The 25,954-nt window shown below is 38.8% G+C and overlaps 1 protein-coding gene across 9 annotated transcripts; it reads left to right on the forward strand.

The window, feature by feature from the left end:
- Positions 1-2,442: 2,442 nt before the first annotated feature.
- NME8 (NME/NM23 family member 8) lies at positions 2,443-24,386 on the forward strand. Of its 9 annotated transcripts, none has more exons than XM_090142327.1 (17): positions 2,444-4,640; positions 5,560-5,789; positions 6,413-6,449; positions 6,555-6,612; positions 7,465-7,571; positions 8,176-8,247; positions 9,096-9,212; positions 9,750-9,816; positions 10,703-10,782; positions 12,862-12,954; positions 14,722-14,879; positions 15,524-15,702; positions 16,738-16,882; positions 17,547-17,654; positions 18,289-18,440; positions 23,436-23,580; positions 24,164-24,386. In XM_090142327.1, exons 3-17 carry the CDS (start codon positions 6,417-6,419, stop codon positions 24,384-24,386), a joined length of 1,737 nt encoding a protein of 578 aa, XP_089998453.1. In that variant the 5' UTR covers positions 2,444-4,640; positions 5,560-5,789; positions 6,413-6,416. The 9 variants fall into 9 exon arrangements, with proteins under 9 accessions (XP_089998454.1, XP_089998453.1, XP_031446297.2 ...); XM_031590437.2 differs by lacking the exon at positions 2,444-4,640 and adding an exon at positions 4,718-4,785; XM_090142330.1 differs by lacking the exon at positions 2,444-4,640 and adding an exon at positions 4,718-4,785 and having other exon boundaries at positions 6,555-6,603.
- Positions 24,387-25,954: the final 1,568 nt, after the last annotated feature.

Consider the following 25,954-nt stretch of genomic DNA (forward strand, 5'->3'; position numbering starts at 1 on the left):
CAGGTCTGGTGTTCTCCAACATCTTAAACCCTTCCTCAGTTACATTTTTCTTCTCACCTCAATGTGTTAAGTTGATGTGATTGTCTGATCCCCTATTTTTTTTTCCACTCATCTGAGATTTACAATCACAAATATACTAATATTTTTCACATATATCCGTTCAGATTGTGCAGATGAAATCTCTCAGTCAAAAGAGGAATACATCAAAGATGCGTTAGGTATTATGAAGGTCTTTAAAACAAGATTTGAAAATCTTTTTGTTAGATAAACCAGAAATCTTTTTATCTTTATCAGTTAAACTTGATTTAAAATGTTTTTGTGAATCTGATTTTTGTTACTTGTTACCATGGGTTATGTTACGCAACATGCAGGAAGCTACTTTGAGTTCACTTCACTTATGTAAACCTTGGAGATTTCATACCAAAGATCAGTCCTCTCTATCTCTCTTTTAGCAAAGCCCTTAGCAGAACACGGGTAAGAGGGAAAATTGTACATAGGACTGGTGAATCAGTGTATTTCACACTGCCAGAAAGTAAATCATTAGTCTGTTTTCAGCTAGCCTGGATATGACCCAGATCAGATTTACTCATTAGAACTTTCTTAGGTGAGGGTTAATTTGAAATGATCTCCAGAGGTTCTTCCCAACCCTCATGATTCTGTGATTCTGTATTCAAGTCTTCCTCATACCTGCATAAAAATATTAGGTTTCTTTCTATGCCTCCATAAACTGATCAGGTGGCAAAGCGAGCTAGATAGATCAAGTGGCAGGGTCAGGTGTGCTTCAGTGTGAGATGTAGAAAAAAATGTTTAAATGTTCTTGACAAGATCTTCCAGATATGAAGACATTAAATATTCTTCCCAAAAATTAATGAAGATGAAAAGGTGTAAGTAAATTGAGCAAAAAGATGTCAGAAAGCCTTTATAAGTTCATATACAAATTTCCAGCCACTGGGATTCAGCATCTGTCCAACCAAAATCACCTGTGGACATAAGGTGTGGATATCTGTGGCGTGAGGTGGCACACAAAGATGTCAGTGACCTATGAAAGACAGTTGCATTCTGATCCATAGTAGTAGTCAGTGTACCTGTATAACCTCATTTGGCTGTTAGTTGCTACACTTAGTGACAGAAGATTAGAGCCCATTCTGCTCTTTCCTAGGATGACGAACACTGCTGTGTTGCTTGGCTTTGGTTTTGTTTCTTTATATTTCCTCCATTTTCTTTATGTTACCCTTACTTTCCTCCCCCAGCAGGGAGAGGGAGGTGATTGTCCCCCTCTGCTCGGCTCTTGTGAGGCCCCATCCTCAGCACTGCATCCAGACCTCGGGCCCCCAGCACAGGAAGGATGTGGAGCTCTTGGAGTGGGTCCAGAGGAGGGCACTGAGATGATCATAGGAGAGGCTGGAGCACCTCTCCTATGAGGAAAGCTTGAGGGAACTGGATTGTTTAGCTCAGAGAAGAGAAGGCTCTGGGGAGACCTTCCAATACTTGAAGAGAGCATTTAAAGAGGAGGGAATCTATAAATCATTATGTAAGATGTTGCTTATGTTTCATACAATCAAAAGACAAGATGATCTGCAAATGAAGAATGACAAGTACATCAGAATATTTACATGTGAATGACCAAAACTAAGTAAAAACTTCTAAAATAGCAGCAATTTAAAATTACATTGCTATTTTACAGCTATTAATATTGTCATTCACATAATTTTGAGATTCTAGGGTAATGTAGAATAAAATATCCCTGATTTTTCTAGATGCAGGGCATCAAGTCCCAAAGACAACAGCCACATTACTTGGGAGGATTAATGCCCATATATAGAAGATATATATTTTCCATGCTGGTATTCATGAACATCTCTTCTGTGGTTCAAACTGAAAGGTATTAGCAATATCCTTTAGGACATTTGTATGTTGCCTTCAGGGCATTTCAGGGGAATGCACCTATCAGTAACAGACCCACATCAGCCTCTGAAATCAAGCTTTTAATTGCATTGTGCTAGTTACCACCTGTGGGTGAAACTAATATTAATTACCCCTCAAACCTTTACAACTATAACATACAAGTAGTCTTGGACTACTAACTAGAAGCTAAGTACCTGGTTTTGAAGTCATCTGGTCTCTCATCTTGAGAAAGAAATGCTGATATGTTACAATAAGTCCTAATGCAGAATTTCCTAGATTGCTCATTTATTTTATGTTTTTCATTGTTCATCAATAGGGTTCTACCTCCTACAGTTCTAACTTTTATATCCGCAACAAGCTGTGCACTGCAGATCTGCACATGCAACAGCATGCAGCAGTTTCTTACAATTTTGCAGCTTTCTGAATCAAAATCACTGTTTTTAGTTTGAAGATATTAAAATCTTCACTCTTTCAGATGTTTTCTTTCTGTATTCTCCAAGAAGAAGGGAAATAAGAAACCAGAAAGCTCTTCCACTGCTTTCAGATCCATAACCTACCAGTGGGCAAAGCAGAAACAAAACAGTAAACACATACAGAGCTTCCAAACATCATGCTCTGCTATATTGCCAAGCTAACAGGTCTGCACAAGAGCTGAGAAGATCAGAGGTTCTCTCATTACTAACAATCCTCGAGGGAATTCCGACGAAGGCAAAAGAGGAACAACAGCACAAATCCATGAAATCTATCAAGTAAAAGGCATGGATTGAATAATCTCAAAGGTTACTTGCTGATCTCAGCAATGCCTAGAAATAGCTTTCACTACTTTGTAAAAGAATGTTCATCATTTGAAATTGTGTCACTCTGGGCATTGATATCTCGTGACAAAGAGCACACAAATCATTTGGTAAGCTCAAAATGGAGTGAAATAGCTGTGAAGTTACTCAAAAGAATTGCACAGTCATTCATCATGAACCCATTCTGTTTTATCCACTACATACTTTCAGCACATTTTCAGAATCATTTTGGTCAAGAAAAAAAAAAGACAGCAAATTCCTAATCCCTTTTCTCTGTTGCTGTTTATAACAACCACTAAAAATTCTGGTTTGGTTAAGCTAAGCATGTCATTATTAAATTCTCTGAGACTTCTACAGAGCTCTAAGCTATAAGCTAAAGAGGCATCTTTTTATTATACTTGTCCCACCAAAAGTGAAGATTTGCAGTCTATTAAGAGTGTTTATCACTGAATAACACCACATAAAATCAACAAACTGTACTGAAACTGCATAAGCTGGCAGCTAAAACACTCTGACTGAATAAAATATCTCCCGTGGGGAAAAACATGACACAGAAATCAGGTACAACCTTCAATCAAGGTCTGTGTAGACAATCATCTCCCAAGGGATCAAGAAAAGAAACAGTCATTGACTGTTATTCCAAAAATAAATTCTAACTAGTATGGTATAATGAGGAGCATAGAAAGATAAAAACATGGAGAAAATATTTTTCCATAACCAAAGCTCTGAAATTTAATTTCCCTTTCCCTATCCCACCAAACCTTCAACCATGCGATTAGTGGGCAGTACTATGTAAACATAACTGCTCGTCAAAAATGTTGACAGTCTTAAGAAATGAGGGTTCTACTGCACGAGATCTAAGAGGAAGAGGTTCACTGCAGATCAGCAAACAACTCAACTCAAACTTTCATTTACTTCTTGCTTCTAAATTCTGCAAATGAATAGGATGAGCATCAGCCTCTTCTTTTGAGGTAAACATTTTAAAATACCAAATCTACAAATGACACTCCTTTGCATTAAATATTATGTGATATCCAAAATACCCAAAACTTAATGCTTTCTAGCTGAGTGGGTAGAGAACAGGCTGTATCAGCCTTTTAACACACATCAGAACCTCTTTCTAATGTTTCTCTTCAACACTAGTTTTTTAGTGTGTATATATATATAATTTAAATTATGTGCTTGTGAAGAAAGTGGTCTGGCTAGAGCAGTAAGCAGTTTGCAAAGGAAACTCCAAAAACAGATCCTATGTTTAGGAGCTTAAACTTCTGCTTAGAGGGTGAGTTTAATCTCTCATTTTTTTTGTGTAGCTCTAATATTGTAAGCCTATTATGATTTTTTTCCCACTTCACACTGAGAAAGAAAGACTATGTAAGTGCACTCCCCCACTTCCAAGCAGGCCAATGCAGAATTTATCCCAGTTTCAGTGCTGGAGTTTTCCACTGGAAAAAAAATAAAATAAAATAGTATCAATGTAATCCAAGGTGTCAGGGCACAGCACAGTCTCAGCATTGAAAACTTCAGCAGCTCTGTGGAAAAGTTGCCTCGTTCCCTCTGCTGTGAAATGAGCACACTTCAGCTTGGGATGACTTTGCTTTAGGACAGAAATTCCATTCTAGCACCTTTACGTGACACTGGCCTACCTTTTTCTTCGTATTAGTTTCAAGAAATAAAATGAGTTCTTCAGTAAGGGGCCTTGCAAGTCATGCTTTGGTGATCAGTCTTTAAAGATTTATGTAAAGTGACAAGCAATTCACCAGAACTAGGTGTTCTTAAGGTGCTAGCACATCACAGCACTCAGTGTGCCCAGACAGGGCCTCAGGAGGAAATTAAAAGCACCGGCGTTTCACGAAGCAGGAAAAACACACAGATTGAGATGTGTGTAGCTTAGAGATGCTTAGACCTGTGGTGGTTTTTAAACCTGTAGCTCCACAAAGATTGGTACTTGCCTTTAACCTTCATCTTCTGGGCTTTGGGAGGGGCCACTGGGAGGCACCAGCAGACAAGTGGCTGTTAGGGCCGTTAGGAGGGGTGGGCAGGTGGCCATTAGGGCTACTGGGAGGTGCTGGCAGACAGGTGGCCTTAGGTGAGGCAGAGATGTGGGTGCTCTGGGCACTGTGTGTGATGAGGGGTGGACATGGGGCTTTGTGTGGTGAGGTATGTGTCCTAAACTGCTGGTTGTTACCTGGGATCTGCTGTTATACACAAGATCCAATGCACAGGCTGCTATGTATGTGTCTGCCTGTTTGTAAGCACAGGGGCACGGCCTGATCTCACAAGTGCTTGGTAATAATAGAATCACAGAATCACTGAATCAGTAAGGTTTGAAAGATCACATCCAGTCCAACCATCAACCCTTGAGCGCCCACCTCTCTCAGTGCAACATCTACTCTTTTCTTGAACACCTCCAGGGACAGTGACTCCACCACCTCCCAGGGCAGCCTGTTCCAATGCCTCACCATTCTTTCTGAGAATAAATTTTTCCTAACGTGCAGCCTGAACTTCCCCTGATGCAACTTGAGGCCATTCCCTCTCATCCTATTGCTAGTTATCTGGGAGAAGAGGCCAATCCACACCTTGCCACGCTCTCCTTTCAAGTAGTTGTAGAGAGTGATAAGGTCTCCCTGGAGGCTCCTATTCTCCAGACTGAAGAAACCCAGAACATTCCCATATGTGTGCATGAAGGTCTGTGCTAAGGTATTGAGTGTGTGTATGCAAAGATCGTGTGTTTTTAATGTCATTTTGATAGGGTACATGAGTGTGCACCCAGGTCTATTTTCATGTGTGAAATAGTCAGAGGAGGCACCAGGCAAGAGTTGTCTTTTGCATTGGTCTCTATGCCTCTGTCTTTGCTCTGAAGGGAGCAGCTCCAGTGTGAATGACAGGATACTTCTACCTCTGGACTCATTTGCTGATTGAGCTGTCACAGATAACAGAGGTGACAATCATGGTGGCACTTTCCTTTTTCCCATGACAAAGTCTACTATCTTAACCAAGAGCTGTGAAAACCTCCACTTCTGCTGCTGATCCAGTGACACACTTATCATTCAGCCAACATCCGTCTGCAAACTGAAATCAAACTTCATCCAAGTATGTAATTTAATAGATAGTTTTTTCCACTCAGATCGAAGTTAAATATCTATTAAAAAGGGGGAGGTAGAGAGAGAGAGAAGGGTATGTTTTATTAACGATGGGAACGATGAATGCATCATGATTCATTTTGGCAGTTCAGTTGTGGGACACATGAAAATCATTGCTTTACATATATTCCAGAAGACAAGGAGCTTGATCTAATGACATTTTTAGTTGAAGCTCTTTAATCATTAGTTTTCTGAAATGGTTCACTGTCACAGCAGCTGTCATCTCATCCTGGGTTCCTCGGTCATTCTTATCAGAGCAATTATGAATTTGAAATATGCTTGAGGCCAAAGAATACTAAAGATCCTAAAAGATTAAGAAGCTAACTTTTATTCAGTTTCCTGTGCTGTGTTGGTTCTGCTAGCAAGTCTCATATTGCTCCACACAATGCTGATGTGAAGTTCAAACTGCCACCATTATAGGAGCTTCAGAGAAGTTAAGTTTTAAGGGAATCAGAATACAGTGCTAAGTTGAAAAAATCAGTTCTACACGTCACAGATGTGGCTCACTTTTCTTTAAAATTATTAAATGTTCTTCAAGTTTTGATGTGCTTCCTGTAATTCCCTCCTGTACAGGGAGATGGCAGGCAAGAAGAAAGAAATCCAGCTTCAGGTATAAATTCTAATTACACGATCGGTTCTAAACATTAAAAGTTTTGTTTGTTTGTTTGTTTGTTGTCTTTCAAAGATGTTAAAATGTCAATTCATTTTATTTCAGATGACAATATGCAACCAAAATGAGTGGGATGAAATGTTGCTGATGAAAGGTGTAGTAGGTACTGACTATTACTGCTTTCTGATAGTTTTGCATATATCGTCCCATCTCTAATACAGAAAGCTACTAAGACTAGTGCCATACTATCTCCTAAACAATAATTATGTTAATATATTTAAATATAAATAGTGTTTATGAATAAATGTTGTCTTTTATAATAAATAAATACATTACAAATCATATTATCCATTACTTTATCCACTTTTATATACTTATGTTTAGTAAGTGCCATTTCAAGTATTTTTTTATGATCACTGTTAGGGCATTTCTGTGGAAGGTATTCCCTAAAATCTCATGGGGGCTAAATTAATACCATGCAGAAATACTCATCAGTTAATCAGTCAGCATTTTTCAGAGTGCATCTTCTGTATTTTTCCAGTACTCTGAGAACAATAACAAAATCTCCTGGATCTTTGAGGGTTTGTATTTGGGTATACAGGGAACAAATCTGAAATTGGATTGTACATACAGAAAAGCAATGATGGGAAAGGATTTATATGCACGAGCTCCTGGGGTGGGAAATGTAGAATAAAGAGTTTGAGAAGAATGAAAAGCAACAGTGGGGGGAAAAATAATCATCAAAAGAAAAAGAAATAAGAAAGAAATGTAGCTGTTTGGATTAATCATCACGAACAGTATTGCAAAGTAGATCTCTCCTGTCAAAAGTAATAGAAATAAAAGAGGAAACCATGATGTATCCACTCAATATATACATGAAGTACTTATTGATTAGAAGAGGACTGGATGGTATAGGTAACTATCTTCTTCTCCCATTCCAACACACTCATAAGTACGTTTAATTTTAAAAGTTTCTTAAGTCAGCTGTTTATAACTTCAAAACATTATATTTTAGTAATAGATGTGTATCAAGCTTGGTGTGGCCCTTGCAAAGCTGTGGCAAATTTATTCAGAAAACTGAAGAATGACTTTAGTGAAGATGATGTGCTGCATTTTGCAGTGGTAAGGATGTAAATTCTGTAGAGAACTTAAGTATAGTTTATGATAAATGCATCTTTTTATCTGTCTGTATGTACAGTGTTTTCGTTTTGCTTTCCTTACATCCATCAATTAAGTCATTGCAATTTTGGCCTGGTTGCCTTTTCTTCACAATATCCTTATAAGACTTTCTTCAGAGGCAGATTAGAAATGGTACTACAATTGGAAAAAAATTATCGTAGAAGGAGAGTTAATATTCCCCAAATTTTCTAATCTGAAATGCTTTTTCACTCAGTTGACCGCATCACAAAGAGCTTAGTAAGGTGGATATTTTCTTCTGTCAAGACTGCATGTACCACTTCCATGTTTCTGTATGTTTATACATGGAAAAAACAGTGCTAGTGTGACGTTTTTCCATGAGTACCTGCTGTAATATGAAGGGAGGCCAACCTCACATGACCAAACCAGTTCTTTCTTCATCACCAGCAAGTGGCAGAAAACATTACTGAGGTGATGTAACATGTTATATGGCTGCAGTTTTCTTCCAAGCAGAAAAGATTTTACGTACATATATACATATGCATAGATACAAACAAGTACGTACGTAATTTTCTTCATCTGACTGTAGGCAGAAGCTGACAGCATTGAGACTCTGCAACCATTTAGGAATAAATGTGAACCCGTGTTTCTCTTTTGTGTTGTGAGTACCCTGCATCTGTTTCTATTAATGTATCAACTATTTTTGCATTAATTTTTCAGTAGATTAGAAATAAATATAAAACTGTCTAAGTCATGTCTTTACACTCTACAGTAGATAGGATTTTATTACCAGATGTTGTTTACTTAAGGCTTTTTACCAGGTCTGCATCTGTGTCTCCTGAGCACATTTCTGTTGTGTTTGCATGTAGCACCAGCACAGCTTTGTGGTAGCCACATTTTTGGTAGTTTGTGACTGAGAGATCAGGTTTTTTTCTGGGGTTGCTTCACATAAACGGCCAACATTTAGCTACTCTGGAATGGATATTTTGTCCTTAAAGATGATCCAGTTCCAGCCTCTCTGCCAAGAACAGGGACATCTTTCACTAGATCAGGTTGACTGATGCCCTGTTCAAACTTTGAAAACTTCTGTGACAGAACATCCTCAGCTTCTCTGGGAAACCTGTTCTACTGTCATATCACCTCATCACAAAAAATGTCTTCCCTATATGCAATCTAAATCTGCTCTCTTTCATTTTAAAAAGGCTGACCCTTATAATTGTGAGCTAGCTATTTGCATTTATTTTATTTTTTACTTCTTTTGGTAAATCTGGAAACAAACATAGAATTAGACAAAAAAAGAAAGGATAAAGTGAAGATGAAAAAGATTTATTCTGAACCAGCAAAGAAATTAGTGTCTTTTGTATTCACTTCACTGGGCACAAGTGGTGATATTTCTGGGGAAATTAAAAAAACCAGAAAACTCACAAAATATAGCATGTTCCCAAACTGAAGTAAATGCATAAAGAGGAGACAAGAACTGACGATGAGTGTTATTTTCCTCTTTCACAGAATGGCAAAATCATTACAATAGTGAGAGGTGCAAATGCTCCTCTTATAAGTAAGAAAGTAACAGAACTAGTACAAGAAGAGAGGGAAATTCTGGCTGGACAGAAGGAACGCCCCGAGGTACTCACAAAAATAAATAAACAAACAAACAAACAAACAAACAAACAAATAAATAAATGAGTATTTTTACAACATTTTATGGGTTTCTCTCAATGCCTGTTATTTTCTGTAATGCTTAATTTTTAAAAAAATCTTTACTTTGTAGTAAATGGATTTTTTCTTTTTTTTCTGTTTTTTTTAGAAATATCCCTTTACTTTTTAGAACTGGAGGAAAATTATAGATTGCTATATTATTCAGACAAATGGAGGGATGGATTGCTAACGAAATGTCACTAGCAGATAAAGCAGTCAAACTCATCAACTTTTTATTTTTTTAAGTCTTTTTTTTTTCCATATTCAGTAAAAAGAAACTTCAAACAAACTATAGATCACTTACAGAAAATCAGGCTAGCCCAAAGTCCTCCTTCAAATTGCAGGCTTTCCTGGGTAGCAAATATATTATTACTTTAAGAAAAAAAAGCGTTGTAAAGATCTAATGCTGTTTTGTAATTTTAGATTCACAATGGTGATTTACTTCTGTTTTCACAATTACCTTAGGTGGATGAACTTGTTTTTCTAGAAGAGAAACTGTCAGAAGAGTCTATTGAGGAGACTGTACCTGAGGGTAAATATATTTGATTTATTTTAGAAGTCAATTTTAGAACAAAAGCAGGGCAAAGAGTTTAAATTTGGATTCAGCTCCAGGTTAAGGAATCCTTCAGAAGCTTTGAAGCACTAGTACTCTGCTGTAATACATTGCTTAGCATGTGCAGGTGCCTTTGAGTGTTTTCTAGTATTGGCAACAAATTTTGTGTTGTGTTTCCATTAGAGCTGTCATTAACTGCTTCTGCAATGTTTGAAATCTTACTGAATTACATTTTAATGCTTAAATGTAAACCTCACTTTCTACAAAGATACAGTTTCTATTTTCTTCTGAACACTTTAATTTTGCAGTTATGTGTATGCTACAGATGCTGTAATAGCATGTCTGAGCAGGAACACCTCTTGTGTTAATGTTAGATTGTGCTAGCAAGTAGGTGCTACTTCAGCAGTTATTTATGGCAAATGACACAGTGCAAAGGAAATCAACATCTACTAACAAGAAATGTGCATTTTACTGGAAGTCTCCAATAATTATAGGAGATTTTCACTGTAGTATTTGTTCTTTTCACATTTAGTCCTGCTCATAGGAAAGATTTCTAGAGAAAGCATTCATCTTAAATTGTAGATTTTGCACCACAGTTAGCTGCATGTAGAACATTTCTCTACCATATGACCCAAAAAAAACCAAAATTCACCAGGAATGTGGATTCTAGAGATGACCAAGGACTGCCCCAGACTTTAAGATACGCTTTATGTGCTGGAGTCACTTATTTCTTGGAAAAACTTTTTGATCATCTCAATACTAAAATAGTGATGTATTTATAGTCACTTGTAAGTAATGGAAAATTTAGCTATATATTTATTTTGATATACGTATTCATTGCTACATGATTTTTTGTGTTTTCCAGAAGAAGAAGTCACGTACTCTGTTGGAATTATAAAACCTGATGATGTCTCGGAGGGACGTGTAGAGGAAATTAAACAAAAGGTAGGCAGAATTTGAAAAGATTCATTCACTATTTTTAGTTAGGTGACACAGTAAGATAGAAGATCAAATTGATCCTGATTTATTTCCAGGGTTTGCAGCAGTGCTTATTAATGCGTCTCTGTTAAGGATAGTAAAAGCAAGTTAATTTTGCCCTGAAATAATACAGTATTTGAATTGATACTGTTGCTTTAATATTTTATGCCAGTAAGTAACGTATGACATATTATATATATATATACATATATGTAAAGATGATGAGGGGCCTGGAGCAACTGTATCATGAGGAAAGGCTGAGGGAGCTGGGACTGGTCAGTCAGGGGACGAGAAGGCTGAGGGTGGATTTAATTACTGTTTATAAGTGCAGGAATCAAGTCAAAGCAGAGTGGACTCTTTTTGGTAGCAAGTAACAATAATAGAAGGGGCAGTGGGCAGAAACAGGGGCACAAAGAGGAACTTCCTTACTGTCAGAGTGACTGAACACTGAAACAGGCTGCCCAGAGAGATTGTGAAATATCCTACTCTGGAAATATTCAAAACCAGCCTGGATGCTTTCCTGTGCAACCAGCTGTAGGAAGCCTGCTTTAGCAGGGGGGTGAACTCAATATTCTCTAGGTATCCCTTCCAGCCCCCACAATCCTGTGATTCTGTGACATGGATTTATACTGTGGAGATCACTGACACATGAGATCCACAAGCAGAAGGGTGCCTTTTTTTCTCATACTGTAATAGAAATGAGATCTAGAAACTGCAGTGGTGAAGTTAATCCTTTCAGGTGCAGAAGGTGTATTTCCTGACTGCACAGCATCTTTAAGAATTGTAAGCACACATAGAGCAACTAATCAGCCTGTTGTGCCATAGTGTGTATAGGCATGTAAATGACTTAGCATATGCCTGTAAATTGATTTGTGTGCACTAGCAATTACTATAATCAGACACTGGACACTAATAAGAATCTCAGTACATCAAAGGATTCTGCATTTATTTAAGTCATCACACAAGAAAAGAGAAATTCTCTTTCCTTTCAGAATATAATACTGTAGTATTACAGTATATATGTATATTATTCCTATAGTTATTTGAATATCTATGCAAAACAAACAAACAAACAAACAGAAAATTTGTTGCTCATAACACTATATACCAGGATAACATTTCAATTTGAAAAAGTATTTTGAGAAAGTGTGACATAAATAGGAAAATCAGTGCTTTATGCCCAGTTTCTGCACTTTCTCCATCTTAACCAGAAAAATAGGAGGCTCAATAAAAGCAGAAAGAGCAGGCAGTGTTTGAAGGCAATTTAGATGTAGCTGAGCAGCTGTTGGTTGTCTCTACCTGTATGTTGCCTTATGAGATGTGTACCATTATGGTTTCCACCTACAAACTTTGCAATGCAATGTGAAAACTCAACAGCATCATAGGGGATTTTAAAGAGCAGAGTGTTTGTATATCAGCATATGGGACTGAATAATGCTGTCTTTGTTTCAATATAAATATATGGTATAAATCTCTTATTGGTGAGACTATGAATTTTGATACAGATCACACAAATGCATATTGAATTTAGTGCAGTAATGTAATTAAAAACAGTTAATCGTAAAATGCATTTTATTTTTGATATCTGCTGTTCCTCTTATTTTTGATATCTGCTGTTCCTCATGTCTAGTAAACAAAAAGTTCAGCCTGTCTGTATTGCAACAGTTAGTGACAAACACTCACTTCAATGGTTACTGTGATTATAATGCAGATTACAACCGATTTTTAGAAGCAGTTGCATCATTTACAATAGTAAAAAAAAAATTTGATGTTAAATAAAAGGATTACTGACCACTGCATGAATGCATACATTGCACTGCACTGTACTTTTAAAAAACTTCAACATGGTGAATATTGTTATCCTGAATTCAGTAAAGGGCTTTGAAAAGCTGGGATTTTAGTTTAGGCAAACATAATGTTATATTTGGAATATTTCAGATAATTCAGATTTAAAATAGCATCCATAATCAATCATCTCTAGAGTTACATAGGATTTTATATATATCTTTCATCAAATGCCACTGAGTAATGACTGAATAATTGCAGATTAGAAACGCAGGCTTTGGCATTGCAGCATCAGAAGAGAAAATGCTAACTGAAGAGCAAATCAGAGAATTCTACAACAAGAAAAGAGAACAGGTAGGAAAAAACAAACCCCACTCACAAACAAAAACAAAAGAAAAAACCTGAACAAAAGGAATGGGTAGGGTATATCAGTGTGGCTGTATGTGTTTTTAGATGTCTAGACTATAATTTATTAATATGGTGAAGAACTGAATCAGTGGACATTTAGTACATAGAGAAAAAGAAAATTTTCTCTCTCTTTTTTCTTACCGACCTTATTACAAATATAGCCTGGTAGCACTCTGACATTTCTTCTAGGTTATATTAAACTCCAATTAAAAACTAAAATATTTTATTACTTCTTTCTCTTATCAGAATGTGCTTGATCCTTAATCATGGCCTATGTCTTCCAGCCAGGAAATAAGTGATAGCATGAATTGCTTTTTCTTTCCTTCACAATTTTTTCTCACTGGACAGTACTGGCAATAAGCACGGGCACAGGCAGAAAGATAAAACATCTCCAGAAAAGGTTATTTTTCTGTCTCTACCCTATACCAGGGGAAATTGCAGATAGTTCAAGGAATCAATGAAGTGATGTTGTTTACCATCAAATGACAATGTTTTAGCAAAGAAGCAACTGGATATTTGGCAGAAGTTAGCTAAAGTTAACTATACAGAAGGGTTTGTATCACAACAAAAATTAGTGCATCTGAGTAAATATTTATTTCTATTTAAAATGTGTATAAGGTAGTCTGGAATTATAAGGAGACAACTAGTTTGTTTGATATTATCAGAGGGACCACAGTAAAAATAAAGGGTTGATATAATCAAAACAAGAAGCTGAGAAAATGTTCCTGCAGTGCTAGAAGTGAATGGGAGTGAAATAAGATTGTTCATACTGAAGCCATAGGGGAAAACAAAGTAAGAAAAGTAACAAAGAAAGAAAGAAAAACAGAGAAAGGAAGTAACAGGCTGAGCATGCGAGGAATTATGAAGAGATGGTTTTGCAACCTGGGATTCTACTTTAGATGGACAGAGGCAGTTTTGAAATACAGGTATATGTTGTCTTCATGAGAACAGCAGCCGAAATTGAGATTAGTTAGATGCACTGGGGAGACACAGGAGGAAGGCAAAGAGAAAGCATACAGTGCTTCATATATTACAGCACTACTGGACTGCAGTAAATCCCAGTTAATATTAGAATAGTCAGGTTCACAGAAAACTGCTATGAACCATCAGGAGCAGTTCAGAAGGCCCCGTGTTTGTTGAGAAGCCTGTTACATTATTTGTCATTGGCCCCCAGTACAAGAAAATCACAAGAGCCTGGAAAGTTATTTTGTGATTAAAATGTCTTTCACATGATTGAAGCTGGAAGAGTGGAAAGAATCTGGTAAAGACAACAATGGAAAAGCACACAAATTTCTTGCAAATATTTTGTTCTATATTTCCTATGAGATAGTTGATTTAGTTTCAAAAATTATGCATGAAATTGTATTGCAGCATGTGGTAAGTGCTACTGCAAGCATAGCATCTGATCAAGTTGGATTAATTTCTAAGTCATTTTCTCTCTTGTCATCTGCACTTTAAACTGGAGTAATATATAGTGCTTGCTTAATTTACTTTTATTACTTCATTTATCTCAATTAATTGCATTTTAGACTTTTTTTAGTTTTATTTCCTCAAATGACTGATAAAAAGTCTTTCAAACAGCTTGACTGGGTTTTGAATAATCAATACTAATGCCTTTTATGAACTGGAGTGTTGTTACTTAACAAAGTATGACTTCACTTCTGATGACAGAGTTCGTGAAATTCATGGCAAAACAAAAATTATGTTTTTTAGCCTGATTTTGATGATTTTGTTCAATTTATGATGAGTGGACCGTGCCATATTCTGATAATCACTAAAAAAAAAGCAACGGATGCTATTCCTCTCTGGAAAGAACTGTATGAAACAAGTGAAAGCATGCCTGGTGAGGCTGAGGCTGAAGAGACAGACAGGTAAATAACACTGTTAATTGGAATATGTGGTTAAGTTACAGTATTCCAAAAACAATAAACAAAGAGTTATTCTTACATACTTTTGCATGCCTATGTGAATGGGACTCAGGGAGCAGTCAGAGTTCTTTACCTGGTCTTCCACAAGACCATCATTACGTCTCTGATTGGTATGTACATATGTACATTAATATCTGATATGCTTCTTGAGGAACATACTAACTCCATGCTTCCCAGGATAACAGGCAAAGGGCGCTGATTTCTTGCTAATTCAGAACTGGACTTGAATGAGTTTTCTAAGAGGAACAGTGCTGTACCTCAAAGCTAGTGTAGTCCATGCAATTCCACTTCATACTAGTTCACAAAGACAGTGACTGAAGTATGCTGTATTCCCTGGGATCACTGTGTAAAAGCCAGCAAACAAGTGGGAGAGGTTGCAGGTTGGTGGCTTTTTGTTGCTGTTGTTTGTTTGTTTTTAACTGAGATACCTAAGTAGATAGCAAGGATTTGCTGTTCACATTCATGATATCTTGGAATGTCTGTTTTGCTCTAATGTCAAGTATGTCAAAAAATGTCAAAGTAATAATAGTGTCAAAAAATAACTTCTTGTAACCTGCCTAAAAGGTGGCATAACTATGTCTTTCTAGGCTGCAAAGAACTGAAGAAAATGAGACTATATCAAATATATGTGATGTGCCAGACAGTTTAGAAGATGCTAGCAGGCAACTCGCCTTCTTCTTCCCAAATTTTGATAGAAAGAGCACAGAACAAAAAATTGAAAAGACGCTGGCCTTAATTAGACCTTGTGTCCTAAGGGAAAGACGGGGTAAGTTTTAGTAACTACGTTTTCCATCTAGAGCAAATAAAAAGTCTCATACTAGAATTCAAGAATTCTAACTCTACTAATGGAAAAGAGGTAGATCATCTTTTCTGCTCAGCATTAAGTTGGCAGTAATCTTTATCAGGAAAAACTACATGGCTCGTGTGTTTGATATATTTAGAATACAAATGTCAAAACCATTTTGTTCCTTTGATATTTTAAGACTATCTTTATAATGTTTACGGAAAATATCTCTGAGAAGCTGGGATTTTCAAAGTATACTATAATATAACATACTTCCCACCATAATAAAGTAGCTGATACTGTCCCTGACTGCCAGGTCCAGGGTAGACCAATGACAAGTGTGAAAAAAATAAGATTCAGGATGTGCTATGTTGCATAAGACACTGCTGCACACAAATATGTTTCTACAGACAAGGTACAGATTGGATCAGAAAATCTACCCCATTAGTATGAAGCTCCATCCAAACAAGTTTCTTACATATATTTGTATTTCTTGGTAGATCATAATTAGCTTTCTTATTCAAATTCAAGAATTCCCATATTGGAATTGACATAAACACAAAGATTTGTAAAACTAGAATTTTGATCTTCCCATGTATTTATTTTCTTGATTACTATCAAGAAAATTTTGCTAAGAAGAATCATTTTACAGTTCTGTATATAGAGAATCAGACTTTTGACTTGTGCCTGATATTTATAAGCATGTTCTTGTAAGACTTGGTTAAATGAATATCTGCCTATACAAATTCTCCGTATCTTCCTTTATTTACAGCAGCGCATATCAAATTTCTCAGTCAGGAATTCCTACTGAGATTTCTAAAGTGAGAGAAAACCTTAAGAGAGTGAGGATCAGCTTTATGAGCATCCAGGCAGCTGCCAAAAACATCTAGCAGTTGCTTAAAATTAGCTTTCTATTTTTCTTATTCACATTATTATTGGAAGGCCATTTCATTTCTTTGCAAGAGTATGAATTGATGAGTGGATAGTGATTTAGCATTATTTCAATAATTTAAACAGATTCCATTATGCAAAGCATAAAAGATGATGGCTTTGAGGTAGCAATGCAGAAGGAAATAACCCTATCTGAAGAACAAGCACGTGAATTTTATAAAGAACATGAAAATGAAGACTATTTCCCAGCACTGCTAGAACAAATGACCAGGTAAGGTGAATGAAACATGAGACTGTGGATTTATAAATGAGACTGAAATTTTCACAACAAATAATTGAATTGAATATTTCACGGCCATCACATCTGAGAGTTTAGTAAAATTCAAAACAGAATCAGACAATTGCAGAAAAAGTGATAATTACCAAGTAGAAAAATAAGTTTTTTAAAAATTACCAGCGACTTCACAACTGCAGGATGTTGGTCAGTTTGGTTGATTTGAATGAAAACAGTTGAGTTATGCTCTGGAAAACAGCACTTAGATTGTCTATAGGAGTAATCTTTATTCAGGTTGTGTGCTGGGCTTTTGGAGTGGAAAAAAAAACCAATCATATTTGGATATTGTCTTTCAATGAAGTTGTAACGTGGCTGGGATGCATACAAAGTCTTAGTATTTGATCAGCATTTTTGTGTCTAATAATAAAGATATAGCCCAATTCTGTAACATTCCTGCCATTTTGGTAACAGTAACTTTGAAATTTAAATTCTTTTAAACTCCATGAGGTTTTACCAGGCTGTAGCTGTTTAAAAAGAAACTGGTTTGAAAATCCTTCAGTAGTAAGCTTTGTTTGCCTCATCCACATGTGATCAAATTCTTCTTGCCAGTTACACAGAGTTTAATATTTGATGTTTTGGATGCCAATTTTCTATTTTGCAGTGGTCCAACACTTGTACTTGCTCTAACACGACAAAATGCTATAGCACACTGGAGAGATTTATTAGGCCCAAAGACTATTGAAGAGGCAAAGAAGAAAAATCCAAACAGGTAGTATACAAAATAGTAAACTGTCACCCTCAGCTTCTAATTTACCTTCATATTCTTCATCTCAATGAATATCACATTCCAACTGGTATAACTATAGTGCCATCATCTGGAAGCTGATGTATATTTCTGCAGTTTTATCGGATAAAAGGTATTATAGTAACAGCACTTCTAGTATTCAATTTTTTGTTTTGAAATAGCATCATTATTTTTTAAACCAAATGCCTGTTTTCTTAGATTAAGAAAAAATTTCATTGGTGGATTATGTTATTTGTGACAGAGTTTCTTTCACCTATTTTATGAATTAACACCTTATTTTCTCACCTGCTTGCAGTATTGTTCTAATAAGCTGCTATGATATCATCTTACTTGTTATTGCCAGAAGCATTGTTTCATTAAGCAAAAACTGGTATTACCTAGGAAACATAATAAGATGACAAGAAGGAAAGTGATCGTATTTCATGTGGTTAATTAAAAATTTGATTGCTCTTTCTGTAGGCAGATTCTTACACCTCCAGAGACATCACAGAGCATTTAATTTGCCAGATCAATTTCAATACATTAGGTTAAGGTTAGTCATAGTTAAAGCTCAAGATAACTATTCCCTTTAATATTTTCACTGTTTTAATACTCTTAGTTTACGTGCGAAGTATGCAGTCGACAACTTAGCTATTAATCAGCTGCATGGTAGTTCTTCATTTAATGATGCTCAGAAGGAATTAGAGTTCTTCTTCCCTCAGGAGCACACTTTGGCATTAATCAAACCTGATGCTGCTAAAAATCACAAAGGTAAGTGATCCAGAAAGCATAGGCTGTGTCTTCATATGTTATTTTTACAAAATATTAGCCATGTACACTGCAGTAAACCATGCCAGGTGCATTACATTTTTTCTATGAGATGCTTTTATCATGCAGATAAATGCTTTTACAGGGCTTGCACAATTCATATTGAGGTCTCAAATGAGACATTTCCTTTCTTAAGTAGCCTACAGCTCTTTCTTCACAAGAATTCTAGTGAATTGAAGTGAGAGAATTCTTAGCTAAGTTAAACAGTTTAAAAGCCAGGCACGCTTCCAAACTAGCTGTCCAGTGTTCTTTTAAGTATAGAGAGGTTTTCCTAAGTTACACTACTGATTTCAGACAGTTTTCTCTACTGACTCAAAATGAGCCACTGCAAAGTTAGATTCATTCCTATACAATCATAGTATCATAGTACCAAGGATTCACAGGGGTTGGAAGGGACCTCTGGAGATCATCTAGTCCAACACCCTGATAAAGCAGGTAGGTTTCACAGAAAAGCATCCAGGCAGGTTCTGAATATCTCGAGAAGGATATTCCACAACCTCTCTGGGCAGCCTGTTCCAGTTCTCTGTAACCTCCAAAGAAAAAAATTTCTTCCTTGTATTCATATGGAGCTTTCTGTGTTCAAGTTTATCACCACCCAGCTGATTCATGGCCAACCTGCTGTCCACTGGAATACTCAGGTCTTTCTTTGCAGAGCTCCTTTTCAGCAGGTCAGCCCCTAACCTGTACTGGTGCACGTAGCTATTCCTCCCCAGATGTAGGACTCTATACTTGCCATTGTTGAACCTCATCAGGTTCCTCTCTGCCCAAGATTCCAGACTGTCCAGATCTCACTGAATGGCAGCAAAGTCTTCTGATGTGTCAGCCACTCATCCCAGCTATGTGTCAACAGCAAACTTGCTGAGGATGCATTCTATCCCTACATCCAGATGTAGATGTTGAACAAGACTGGACCCCACACCAGCTCCTAAGGAACACTGTTAGCTACAGGCCTCCTGCTAAACTCTGCACCAATGATCACAACCCTCTGAGCTCTGCCAATCAGCCAGTTCTCAGTCCATCTCACTGTTCTCTAGTCTATCCCACACCTCCAAATCTTACCCATGAGGATGTTACGGGAGATAGCCAAAAGTCTTGCTGAAGTCAAGGTATATACTGCTGCCATCCAGCCACTCATGATATCAGAGAAAGCTACCAGATTGGGCAAGCATGATTTCCCCTAGGTGAGAATCCATATTGATTACTCCAGACTACCTTATTCTCTTCCCGTTGCTTCAGATGATGTCCAGAAAAAGCTGTTCCATCACCTTCCTAGGGACTACTGGCCTGTAGTTCCCCTTCTTGCCAGTTTTGAAGACTGGAGTGACGTTATCTTTCCTCCAGTACTCAGGCAGCTCTCCCATACTCCACAACTTTTCAAAGAGAGTGGTTTGGCAGCCACTTCTGCCAACTCCCTCAGTACTTATGGCAGGTGCCTCCCATCAAGATCCATTTACCTGAACAATCTCTGACCAGAACCTCCTCAACCAAGGGGAAATCTTCCTTTACCCAGACTTTCTCTCTTACCTTCAGGGTCTGAGATTCCTGAGAGGCAGCCTCAGCACCAAAGACCAAAGCAAAGAAGGCATTCAGTTACTTCATCTTCCCAGTCTACTCCGTTACCAGGGCACTCAAGTCATTCAGCTGTGGACCAAATATTCTCGTCTCCCTTGTACTACTACACAATTAAAGAATTCTTTCTTCTTGTCTGTTGCCTATCGTAAGCATGGCGACCTGGTTTGGGAACGGCACGGTGACCAATCCCAAGTTGCTCGGTCCATCAGCTCGCTGACACCAATGTGGTGGACGGCAAATGGCGTTTATTGGCGGGAAAAACAGCCTTATATAACCTGGGCACCGAACGCTATTGGCTATCGGGAGGGGGACCCTGTCTTCCCGTACAACGCGATATCTTCCGGGCGCCAGACCCTCACTACCACATATCCCCCCTCCCTATGCACAATTAAATTAGGTAAAATATAACAATATATAACAACCTTCAAAAGAAAACTTGAATAGAACAATCTTCAATAGAAAACTCGAATAGAAAACAAGGTGCTCTGAACAAGAACATTCTTATAACAGTTGTTGGTGCTCTACCAACATGATGTTAATCAGAGGAGAAAGGGGGATGGGCTGTGGCCCACAAATTGTGTAAAGCTCTCACTTTCATTTTGTCTTATGGTGGACCATAGCGATGGCTTAACAATAACTTTAGAGGCTGTACGAATAGCATCCCTGGCCGCACAAGTAGTTGTCATAACTTCATGGGGCTGGAGGCCCAGGGCCTGTGCTTGGGGGGTAATCATTGTTGGGTCTGTACCCATCAGCCATTGCAGGCTGGAACCATGTAGCGGGTGATCCGCCCCAGTTACTTGAGCTAGTTGTCTTGCACAGTTATCTTCCCATTCTTGTTTAAAAACAATCATCCCTGCTCCGTCAAAAATTAGTCTACAGGTTTGTTTTATGTCAAATGGGAGCATATCGTCTCCCCCAAAAACACCATCTATAAGGGTGGAGACCATAGCTGAGTTAAGCCCTTTATCTGCAATTGCCTTAACAATTGCTTGTATATCCCTCGGGTTTATCGGCGAGTGGACCCTCTGTCCCCCATCCATCACCCGGACCGGGAACACTAGTGTGGCCGATGGGGCCCAGTCAGCACATGCAATCTTTATTTTCCTCCAGTCTGTAAGAGGGATTTTTCCCCCTCGCGGTTTCTCTTTAATTTGGATGGGAATATTTCGGCTCTTAACTCTGTTCATATTCATTTCCTCCTCCTCTGATTTTAAGTCAATTGCGAACCACTCATCGCAGCCAGTCTCTGATCCGGAGTCAGAGCCCGACTGATTGGCCACTTCCGGTTTCACGTACCTTTTTGTTAGGCTCCGGCCCCGCCCGCTTCCCTTGCGGGCAGGCCGTTCCCTCCCTCTTGGTTCGTCCCGCCCTCTGCCCAGCAGGATGTTCACCCCACAGTGGCATTTCTTCAGACGGCCGCTCTGATTGGCTTTCCACCCTTCACTCACGCTCCCCTCACCTTCCTGGTTGCTCCCACCGCCTTTATCTAACACCTCCTCGATGTTCCCGCCCTCCCTCTCCTGGCTCGGCGCCATCTTGGGGCGCATAGGGGGGCGGTCGAGCCCAAACTTCCTCAGGCTCTGATTTCTCCGCAGCAGCCCTGGCCTCCTCGATTAACCCACCCCAGAAGGATTTAGCACGTTTCTGTCCCTCCGTGGGCGGGTCGGGGTTCGATTGAGAGGACATGTAATCGTCATCGTCAGAGGGGTGCAAAGTCCACATGGCTGCCCCGACTCCCAGTCCCGGGATGGCCAACAAACGGCTCTCTGCCGCCCTCCAGCTCTCCCGCTCCTGCATGGCCCTGCGCAGGGCCCGCATGACTTCCCCCACGACTCTAGGCTTCTCCCACAACCCAAGGACCTCGTCTCCTCAGTTAACGCTTTAGTGCACTTATCCCACACTTCGAGGTGGAGAATATCCACCAGCTGGTCAATGACCCCAATTCGCAAAAGCCTCGCAATAGCGAGAGTAAAATCTTTGGGCTTACAATCATACCCCACTGCTTATCTAACTGCGATACGACCTTCACAAGGACTTCCATCCTCCTTGTTGGTCCGGGAGCGTCCTTCCCGCCGGGCTGGTCCTGCCGCTCCAGCCGCCGTTCACCCATCCAGGCGACAGTCCCAGGTTTCGGCACCACTTGTTGCCTATCGTAGGCGTGGCGACCTATCCCAAGTTGCTCGGTCCATCAGCTCGCTGACACCAATGTGGTGGATGGCAAATGGCGTTTATTGGCGGGAAAAACAGCCTTATATAACCTGGGCACTGAACGCTATTGGCTATCGGGAGGGGGACCCTGTCTTCCCGTACAACGCGATATCTTCCGGGCGCCAGACCCTCACTACCACACTTGTCCTTGACCTCCCTCATCAGATTTAATTCCAAGTGGGCCTTAGCCTTCCTTGTCACATCTTTGCAAACCCTGACAGTGTTTCTATATTCCTTCCAAGAGGCAAGACCCCTTGTCCACATTTCATAGACTTTCATCTTCCATTGGAGTTTTTTCGTGAGTTTTTTGTTCATTCATGCAAGTCTCCTGCCACCTTTGCCTGATTTCTTACTTTTAGTGATGCACTGATCCTGAACTTGGAATAAGCGGTGCTTGAATGTCAACCAACTCTTTGAGGCCCCTTGTCTTCCAATGCTCTAACACATAGGATACCTCCAAGTAGTTCCTTGAAGAGGTCAAAGTTGGCTCTCCTAAAGTTCAGGCTTGCAATTCTACTTATTGCTTTCTTTGTTCTGCCCTTGGTTTAACTTGCCCTCAGACACAGAGAATGAGGAGGAAAGGTCAAAGTAAAAAGAACACCATATATTTGCAATCTTGCCTAAGGTTTTTGTTCCTACTTTTTTTTTTTAAACCTCTGGCACCAAAGCCTCTTGTTAGCATTCTTTTCTTTCCTAGTAAGGTCAGTAGTCTTTCCAATTGTTAACTCATAATTGGCTTTGTTGGTCTCTCTTCCCCTCCCGTAACAATCTAGATTTATTTTATCAGGCCAGCTGATGTGTGCTGTAGCATTACAACTACATTCCATATTCTGTCAAGTGTCAGAAATAGCAATGAATGCTACTAGTATAATTAGTAACAATACAGGTCTGTCACCTGCACAGAGATAGTTTAGTTCTATGACAGTGATTTATTACATTTTAGGGAAATTTTAAAGTGCTTGTAATGTTGTCGGCTATTGCTTGACACTGTAAGTAAAATTTTAATAGATACTGGTGGTTTGTGTTATTTTAAAGAGTAGATGCAATGTCTTCTGAAACTTTTAAAGAGGTTTTTTGCATCATTTTTTTTTTCCTTTTTCATTTGAGCTAGCTACTTTAAACAAGCATGAGTGAATTTACTTCTTATTCTTCTAGATGAAATTATGCAAAAGGTTAAAGATGCTGGATTTACTATCTCAAAAATTAAAGAAGCAGCTTTAACTCGTGAAATGGCTACACAGTTTTACAAGGATCACGAAGGAAAACCCTTTTTTGAAGACCTGGTGGGATGTATGACTGAGTAAGTAACTAGCTATACAGTACTGAGGTACGTAAAGTACACATCATGTCTTTGAATATATAGACCCAACAAAACAGTTCCCTATGTGGGCTGAGGATTTTATACTGTTACTTTCTCTAGCGAGTTCAATCAGTTTTTCAGTGTTTTATGAAGACTTCTTAGCATGAAGTGTCCTTCATTTAAAATGAAAATTTACAACTCTTTCCAAAATTATGAACAGTAATTATTATTTTGGATTTGTTTCCTCAAAGAACTCATTTCATGCAAGTAAAATATTTTTATTGTAGTATCTTTATATAACTTTTAATATAAGTGTTCATTGTCCTGCTTCAGAAATTTTTAAGTGAGAGTCTGTTAAAGACAAGAAGTCCAAATCCAAAAAGCTTTGTGGTGTTCAAATATAGGCATCAGTAGGTTTATACTGTCTTAAACAAAACACTCCAGAAAGACATTTGAAAATTTGAACAGTTTAACATTATTCAGACAACATAATGTTTGCCATAAGTCTTCACAGTATCTCTGAAGTTAAAGCTAAATCTGCATCTCACAACAGTGGAAGAACTTCCTTTTGTCGATTTTACAGGGGCCCATCAGTGGTGATGGTCTTAACAAAGGAAAATGCTGTCCAAGAGTGGAGGAAACTAATGGGTCCAACAGATCCAGAAGTGGCAAAAGAGAGCTGTCCTGAATCAATTCGAGCTCAGTTTGCACAAAATATTTTGTCTAATGCTGTTCATGGATCATCTACTAGAGAACATGCACTGGAAAGCATTGAGTATGTTTTTGGTGAGATTGATATAGATTGAGCAATTAGTATTTGATTTTTTGAAATTTATAGTCAAGTCATTAGATACATTTGTCTACCTAGACACCTATATTTAACCTTATATGTACACACACCTATTTTCCTCCATCTGTTTTTTGTTATAAGCCCATTTCTGTGTAACAAGGAATATCTATGTAACAAGTACTAGAAAACTGATGTTAGTAGTGATTTATTCATGTTTGATATATATTTTTTTGTTTGTTTTCATCACTTAACAAATGCATGTTTTTCAAATAGCCCAAGAGTCTAATGTGTTTTGTGTATAATTATCTTAAAAACAGTATCAAGGAAGGTCCTTAAAGTACTGCTATGATACACCTGCTGTAAACACTTCAACCAAACTTAATTGGCTTTGCAAAGCTTTACATTTATAGCACTGAAGAGTTCTTTGCCTTGAATTTGACCAGAAACATGAATGACAGACATAGAACAGTGGTTAAGATGATTGGAAGGGATCTCTGTACATCATCTAGCCCAGCCTCCTGCTTTACATGGACCCACTGCCAACAATCAATCAGGACAGCAGTGGCTTTTTCCTGATCATGTCATGAAATCCACCAAAGATAGAGATTTCACTACATCCAAGTAACAGATTACTACGCCATGTCAAATTCCCAGTAAAACGCTTTTCCTAATATCCAAGCAGCGCCTGCCAAACCTTCCTTTGCGACTATTGCCTTGCAGGGAACATAGGGCCCTTCGCCATCCTCCAGCTGCTGGCAGTCCTGGCCTGGCCCTCTTCCTCAGGGCTCGCTTTGAGGCCACAGGGAGGTCGTTCCTGTTGTCCTAGTGCAGCAGCTCGGGATGCGGTGCTGGTACCAGTCCTTCCCTTTTCCTCAGAGCTTGGGGAAGAAGAGGTGGAAGGGTAGGAAGAGGGGCAGGGAGCAGCAGCGGGGGCTCTTGGGTAGATGGTGACTCCTCAACACCCAGATGAAAAGCAAGAGCCCCTGGAGCACCATTCGCAGATGTGGCAACGTCAATGGGCAAGCATGATCTTATAGTGGACACCCAGCTGTGATGGAGATGGATCCACCTCCATCAGCTCCACGTTGCCGTTGCTCTCCCTAGAATCAATCTCTGTGGGCTCTGGCTTGCTGCTGCTCTCCTGCAGGCGACATTTCTTCAGTGGAGGAGGATCCATCCCCCTTCATCACAGCTTTCACCACAGACAGGAAGGGAATTCAAATGCTGCTCTTTCCATCAGAAGGCTCTGGCAGTCAAGGCGCTGGTCAAAGAGCAAAAGAGGTTCTGGGTTCCAGGTCCATGTATTTATAGTGGTCCAGGAGGAATGTGGTTCATGAGATCGCAGGGCTGTGGCGTAGTGACCCTACAAATGTCCCACAATGACCAAACATACTGTTGGGTGGGGGAGTCTCCATGGCTCCAGCATTGCCCTGGTGCCACTCATGGGATTCCACAAGCCTCTGTTCCAAGCCAGTAACATTTCATCCATAACACCAATAAAGATATTAAATAACATTGTGCTCATGTGATGCTAAACCAGGAGAAGCGTTATAAAATAAACCAGAGTTTTGTTAAGCAGGTTAT

This window comes from Phasianus colchicus, chromosome 6, assembly GCF_987193195.1.
Source record: "Phasianus colchicus chromosome 6, bPhaCol1.hap1.1, whole genome shotgun sequence".
NCBI classification, from domain to species: Eukaryota; Metazoa; Chordata; class Aves; order Galliformes; family Phasianidae; genus Phasianus; species Phasianus colchicus.